The 7,681-nt window shown below is 48.0% G+C and overlaps 1 protein-coding gene across 8 annotated transcripts in view; it reads right to left on the bottom strand.

The window, feature by feature from the left end:
* The window catches only part of NCKAP5 (NCK associated protein 5), a 962,935-nt gene that overhangs the window by 43,943 nt on the left and 911,311 nt on the right, over positions 1-7,681 (bottom strand). For all 8 annotated transcript variants that reach the window (XM_019522509.1, XM_019522508.1, XM_019522512.1 and 5 more), the window contains one exon: positions 3,988-4,175. In XM_019522509.1, coding sequence (XP_019378054.1) covers positions 3,988-4,175 — 188 coding nt within the window. The remainder of the gene's footprint in view (positions 1-3,987; positions 4,176-7,681) is intronic.

The raw sequence follows: 7,681 nt of genomic DNA, 5'->3' as shown, positions 1-7,681 counted from the left end.
GGAACTGTTGCTGTCTGCCACTTTAAAGGCAAAGTCAAGCAGCCAGCAGGTGCTTGGTTGTGGCAGCCATTTTAGATTCCAGGCTGCCTATATAAACAGAGCAGTTAGCTGCTGGCAGGCCAGGCAATAACATTGCTTGGCTGCAAGGCTCCATGCAACATCCTGGAGGTAAGTGCAGGAGCTGTAGGGGATGGTTTGAAGGCTCCTGGTCCTGGGCATGACCTAAAACTGCACCCTGCTGGGAGTGGGTGACCTGGTGGGGCTCTCAGTGGTGTGGGAGCCCCCAGGAAATGCCAGGCCAGTTACCACCCTGGTGAAAGGTGAGTAGGGGCACCTTAACCTCAGCCCTCACCTTCAGGTGGGCCATTAGTACCGTCAGAGCAGGGTAGGCCAGGTAAGCTTCTGGAGGCACCTGAGCCTGCTGGGGGAGTGACCCTGCAAGGCCAGCCATGCTTCTGGGAGCACCTGAGCTGGGAATGGGGACCCCAATCCCTAAGTGCAGGCAGGAGGCATAAACCCAACTGGGACTTGACTGGTCAATGCTGGGGCTAGGACCAGAAGGGTCAAAAGGGCCAGGGGCCCACCGTGAGGGATGCCCATGATAAGCAAAGAAGCTCAGGGTCCCAACTGGCCTGAGACAGGGCCAGGGCTTATGGAAGCTGAAGGTCCCATGAGTGGGTCTGCAGCTAATGGGTGAAGGGGTCAGTTGAGCCAACTGTGTGAGATGCCATCTGTGAGGCTTGGGCCATGGTGTAGGGATGGAACGGAGCTGTGGATAGCCCCCCCTCAATATCGAGGTGTAAAACGGGTAGCTTCCTGCCTAATTAACACTCAATTATGTTCCATCAAGGCGTGGCAGGTGAGATAGGTGGGTGGCGTGCCCAGAGGCAGGTGGGGAAACTAGCCCTGTGGCTAGTTGGCGACCCCCACTTTGCCACACATGAACAATTAGCCCCCCCCACCAATTATTTTTCTCCCTCCACCCCCAGCTTCCTGGTCAGTGATTGGCTGCTGGGGCCCCCCCCTCCCCCAGTTGGCAATCGGTTGCTGGTGCCCACCCCCAGTATTAGGAGGCACCAGTCGCCCATGGTGCCAAATGAGCTGCCCAAGTTGCAATGCTCCAGTGGTGCAAGCACCTACTCTGGACTCCTTTTAAGAAGCGTATAGATGCTTACCTTGCTGGGATCCTTTGACCCCAGCTGACTTCCTGCACTTGGGGCATGTGGCTGGACTCTATGATCTCCTGAGGTCCCTTCCAGCCCTAATGTCTATGAAATCTATGAAATCCCAGGATGCACTGTCCTCTCCCTGACCCTCCTGTTCTGTGTGGACAGACTTTTCATCCCCTGAACTCTATTGCCCAGGGGGTAGTTCTGGTACCAAGCCAACTGTCCCTCCTGCACCCAGGGGTGTGACCTTCCCACCCCCTGTGCAAACTGCCTGCAGAGCACACGCAAGCTAATCAGGGCACGGATGGTTCTACATCCCACATTAATGGAACATGAGCTGGATAACATGGATCAGAGAGAAACCTGCCCTGGAGAGGCATAACTTTTAAATTGCTTAAAGTATGCTTAAAACTAATTTCAGGTGTTAACGAGCGGACAATCCAGGGGGTACGAGCTCTAGGAGCCACCTCAAATTAATGTGTAAGAAGGCCCTGAGTGTTTTCAGTAGGACGATTTGGATTGAAGTGATGTTGAGGAATGGAAGAAGGAGGGGACAAAAAAGAGTAGGGAAGGAGCAAAAGTGGGATTTAGTAGATGCAGAGGAATGAGAGAAGTGGGAAGAAGATGGGCCAGTTGCAAACAGTGATTCACAGGAAATAACATATGTGAGTCCTGGTTTTAGAACTGAATGAATACAGTAATGGTGGGAGGTTCTAGCCCACTGCTGAGAGAGCAAATTGGAGGCTTATACTCTGCAAAGTCAGCTTCAGTCTATGCTGTACTGTTTGGGGATGGATCCCTCATGAGTCTGGGGCTTTTCAAAGCTTTTCTCCTGCAAGCTCTCTGAAAGTTGTTGCTTCCCTAGATATACCCTTGTATACCAAGAACTACCCTAGATATGCCCTTGTTCAAATGGCTACTGGTGAAGTGGAGGGGAAACTGTTAGGCTGGGATGTGCTCACCAGTCCTGAATAACCAGTATAATAGGTTAGCCAAACCTATTTCATAGGACTTTGCATCTCCATACATGAAGTGACCAGCTTTATGCTGGAAACTCTACAAGGCAGAGGAAGGAGCCAGGCTGTCAGACTGTCCAGGAAATCCACAGTACCTGTTTTTCCATCACATGTGACTGATTGCCAAAGCATCCAGAAAGCACTGTATTCACTGATTATCAGAGATCCTACAGGTTCATCTGCCATGAAAAAACATGGAAAAATGGAGAATTGGTGTTTTTCAGAGAATCTTTAGAATTGCTGGGGAAAAAAAAGAAACTTTCTGAAAATAAAAAGCTGGCTCCCCAGTGGGGACCAGCAGTTCATATGGCCACTGTGGCAGCCCATTAGGGGGCAAACCTGCCAGGACACAGGAAAGCAGCCAGGATGTCAGATGCCCCTCCTCCCTCCACCGCTGATTGGCCAAAAGGGCTACCCATTGTATAGTCCTGCCCCACTCCAGCAAGCAGTAGCAAGGGTCAGGGCTGCATGAATGGCAGCCCTCTTGACCAGTCAGCAGTGAGGAGTGGTGCTGAATCAGCATGGGGAAGGGGCTCACCACCACTGATTTTTATGAGGTTTTTATTGGAGAATGTTGGGGGTTTTTTTAACATGGAAAACTCAGATCCCTGTTGATTGACAACTGCCTTTCTCAGCCACCTCATAGGTCCTCTACATACTCCCTTACATAGTCTGCCCGCACTTCTCGGAGGCAAGGTAAACAGCAGATTAAGCAGAAGTTCAGCTTTCATGGATGTGCATTAACATGTAATATGCATTTTTAATATGTATTGCAATATGTAATTAAGCATGCACATTTAAATGTAACAAGGGTCCATGAAGCATGAAGTTCCAAGAGAAGAAGTGTATGAGGCCTTGCCCAGGATGGTGTATGAAGCTGTTTGCTGCATTCCTGGAGCAGAAGTGACATATGCTTCAGCGGTCCTGGACACGTTCAGGATGTTTCTTCAATATAATTCCCTTTTCTTAATTTTCTTAATGAAATGTGTTTAAAGAAGTTCAGTGGGTTAATGCATAGAAAAACAGTGCTTTGTGAAACGGGCAGTAAAACACATTGTACCTGCAATTGCTTGCTATAAAATATTTCCCCCTTTAATCCTCGGAGTTGGAATTGTACACCTCATTCAGCATGACTGCATGTATATTTGCTGTTATGGAAACAAGGCAGCAGAATTCCCACTATTTCAGATGTGTTCAGGAAGGACCACAGCTTGGTATTGATTTATTTGTAGCACTCTTGATCAAGCCAAGTGGAGTTTGCAGAATATTAGCAATAAGACCTAATCTTAATAAAACAGTGCTTGACTACATGATGCTTCAGAAGCTGAGAAAATACTTTTTAACCATAATATAGAAGAGAAAATAGTTGCTAATTGAAGGGCTGCATTTGAATTTAAAAAAGAACGCCATTCAATCGCATCACATTACATCAAGTGCAGCATGCACTAAGCTATCTGACATCAGCTGGCTCAGTGAAAGCAGCCACACAGAGAAATACTGTATTTTCCTGCTAACCTTAAACATAAGTTTGTGAAGTCCTAGCTGATCTCTAGTGATTAGTTTTGGAAGTTGGCTGTAGGCTAGAGATAACTACCAGATCATCACACTTAAGTAACCTCTTCTAAAATGCTTCTTATTCTTTGCTGTAAAGTCTTATCTTCTTATCAGCTCATGCCATTTTTTTTCAAAGTGCATTTTCCAGAGTTTTAGTAGATACTAATGCTGCATTCACAAAAATAAACTACATGAGAAATACTCTTGGAACAAGGAAGAGGTAATATCGTAAAAGCAAAATAACTCACACTAGGGATGTCTTTGTTCTTGCCATCTTTACTGGAAGTTCCACTCAGCTGCTCAATAAAACTGTAATGTGTTAATTGTTCGGGTCCATCTTCTCCATAACGGCCATAGAGGCTGTGCTGGTACAAATCCAAGATTGACATGGGGTTCCCAATAAAGGACTTCCTTACACTATGTTCTTCTTGCTCAACTACAAAAGACATTTAAAAACACTGCACATTTGAGAGAAAGTTCATGTACAGCTTAAATGCACCATGATGTAATTTTTAATAGTAATGCAAATGTTTTAAAATAACTGGAAGTGGTTTGTAATAAGAGCATTAAAAACTCTGTGCAAGTTAAGAGTAAGATTTATAGCAAGAGGAAAAAAAAGAAATTTAGAATTAATACTTAACATTCAGTATGAGTTGCCACCCTTGAAGAATGTATAAGATAGCCATAAGTAATTTCCTTTCTTTTGTGACTGTAGATGAGATTGTTAATTGGACTTCAGAGTTGAGAGTTTTGTTTTATTTTAATTGTATCTTTTGGTTTAAATTTTTATTTCAATCTGTTAATAGCTTTCCGGTGCTAAATTCCACAGGCATGTGCCTATCTTTGGGTTGGTTTACTCTTGAAATTTCTCCTCCCCGCCCCAACTACATTTTTAGTTTTAGTAATCTTAAATCTTTTGGTAATTGATAAACTACAAATATGACGGTGTAAAATCTGTCTCAAGAAGAGCAAACACAGGATGGGATGACATGTCTTAGACCGTACAGGAAGTGAACAAGGAATAAAACCCAAGGTTTCAGACTTTCAGGCCTGGAATCCACGGTAAAAGCAAAGCCAAAAAACAAAGACAGAAAACCTCTATGATGTTATGGGACAGCAAAGGAGAAGTTGGCTCTAGATCAGGGGTGGGCAATTATTTTGGCTGGAGGGCCGCTTACTGAGTTTTGGCAAGCCATCGGGGGCCGCATGATAGGCAGCCAGGGGCAGATAAATATTAATTTTCTAAATTTTTTAGGGGCCCCGCAGGCTGGATAGGATGGCCTAGCGGGCTGCATCCGGCCCGTAGGCCGCATTTGGCCCACCCCTGCCTAGATGCAACACTTGCCTCCCTGCTAGTTCATACTGTTGCACAAACCTGAATTCTACCCAAAGCAACTACTGTATTTCCACGGCCTTTTCAAAAGCTATTGCCTCATCTAGATTAAACAAAGTCACAGTGATATTAAGCCCAGATGAGACTGGACTCAATGGTCAATGCCTGGGACTTGGGCAAAACCCCAGTTATGTCACATTCTGTGGATTACTGGGCCAGTTTATGAGAGCCTGATCCAGAGCCCATTGAACTGGTGTCAGTTTTTCTAGATGCTCTCTGCTTCAGGCCACTGTCCTCTTGGTGCTTCAGTTCCCTGCTTTTTAAGCGGTACTTAAAACTACCTCACAGGAGTATAGTGAAGACTGGTTCATTAATTTTTGTAAGACACTTAGAGAATAAAGTGATGGCACCATATAGCATGCAGGTAGTCTCTGTGCCTCGGTTTGCTCATGTGTAAAATGGATACCTCACACCTTCATTTGGATGATGTGGGCTAGGGACAGACATTCAAAAAGCCAGAGCCTAAATTGATTCAATCTTTGCAGGTTAATCTAACCCGCCTAGATTGAACCAATTTGCAAGTGAACAGACATTCAGAAAATGCAGGCACATGCTTGCAGTGGCTGAGGCTGAGGCCAGAAGTGCTAGAGCTGCAAGAAAGCTGCAGGGGGGGTGGGGGGTCATGGCCTGCACCAGCAGTAGCCTAAAGTGAACTGGCCAGGGTGGGGGTTTAATTCCGCCCCCCATCCCACCAGCAGAGACCTGAGCAGGGGTCCTCCTGCTGCTTGCCCTGTGCTGCAGCAGTGGTGGGGGCAGGGGCAGGGGCATGGTCAGAGGCCAGCCAGCATGGGCCCTGAGGTTTATTTCCCCCTCCACTCCTGGGGAACTGCAGCCCCAACTGCTGTTGCCATTGATTGCTCCCTGCATGAGGTGAGCAGTGGAATAAACTCCTTCCCTGCCGCCTCCACCAGATGCCGGAGGGAGTAGGGACATAATCCCCTTCCATGCCCCCTTGCCTAAGGAGCTCTGCTGGCCAGCCTCTGGTCACACCTCCGCCCCTGCTGCTGGAGTGGCAAGGGGTAAGGGACCCTGACAGGGGCAGCACCCCCTGTCATGGTTTCCCAGGGGTCACAAGCCTCTTCCTGGCAGGGGGCTGCGCTGTGGGCGGGAGCAGGGGGGGATGTTCAGAGCTGCCTCAGCCTGCACCAGGTGGGGCCTCGGGGAGCAATGGCCACCCCTCTGAGCCCTGGTGCCACTACTCACCCTGTGCAGCCTGCAGCAGCTCTGACAACCCTGCCTTGCTCCACTCCCACCCGCAGTGCAGCCCCCTGCTGGGAAGAGACTTGCGCCTCTGGGAAACTATGACAGAGGGTGCTGCCCTTGTCAGGGTCCCTCCCCTCTGCTTCAGCAGCACGGGCGCAGCCAGAGGCCAGCCAGCATGGCCCCCTTAGGCGAGGGGGCAGGGAGAGGGGTTATTTCCTCCTCCTGGCATCTGGCAGAGGGGGTAGGAAAGGAGCATATTCTGTCACTTGCCCTGCACAGGGAGTGATCGGTGGCGGTCAGGACTGGCAGAACCCAGCTGCAGTCTCCTGGGGGTAGAGGGGGTGGAGGGGGAATAAAATCCTCTCAGGGGCCATGCTGACCAGCATCTGGCTACACCCTGACCACTGGAGCAATGAGGGAAGAGAGCCAGGCCGACCCCGGTTAGGGTGTTCACTGGTGGACAGGAAGGGGGGAATTAAACCCTCTCTTTGGTCATGCCTCTGCTGGTGGAGCAGTGAGTGAGGAAATGCCTGGCAGGTCTGTGCTGGTGGGACCGGGGAGGGAGGAGGAATAAATCTCTTCCTTGTCCCCTTCACCTTAGGGGGTCTGGCATCTGGCCATGCCCCCACCCCAGCTCTGGCTAAGGAGCAGAGGGGCGAGGCCAACCCTGCTCTGCTGGAGCAGAGAGTACAGCCCCATCCTGGGCTGCAGAGCATGCTGGGATGCTGGGGGACTCTAGTTTAACTTAAACCAGGATGGGGTCTGGGACAGAAGTTCCATAAACCAGTTTGAGCTCAGTCAGTTAAGTCTGATACTACCTTTCGGCCATTTTGAAGCTGGTTTATACGCACTGAACTTATGTTCTGCTACAGGTTTAAACCAGTTTCTGATCACTTAAACTGGTTTATGTGTAACTTCTGTCCCTAGCTGTGAAGCCAAATCAGTTAATTTCCATTAAATCTGTTGAGATCTTTGGATGCAAAATGCAAATAATATTTACTAATATGATCTGGGCACCTGAATTTGACGTGATCAGAGCAGATACACTGGTCCTATAAAGGTATCATAGTAGTGAAATTTGGTTTTTTTATGTTTGCTCCAATCACAGACATCTTATTGCAGCCATTTTGGTTCTGTTAGTAGCCTAAAACCTAAATGGGCATATTCTGTGGAAGCCACATTTTAGTTAGTGGACCACTAAGGCACTTTGGTCTGGTAGCTTTGCTGTCATTTAAAGCAGATGCTCATGTATAATAACCAGGGAATCAGGTTTTCCATTTATCATGGAAAAATGCAGATTTTCTCCTTTAAAGGACAAAAATGTGGGAAACTATGGGTGTTGCCTT

Source organism: Gavialis gangeticus, unplaced genomic scaffold, assembly GCF_001723915.1.
Source record: "Gavialis gangeticus isolate Ggan-Ray unplaced genomic scaffold, GavGan_comp1, whole genome shotgun sequence".
NCBI classification, from domain to species: domain Eukaryota; kingdom Metazoa; phylum Chordata; order Crocodylia; family Gavialidae; genus Gavialis; species Gavialis gangeticus.
The sequence above is the reverse complement of the archived record's forward strand: the minus strand, read 5'-3'. Positions and strand labels throughout refer to the sequence as shown.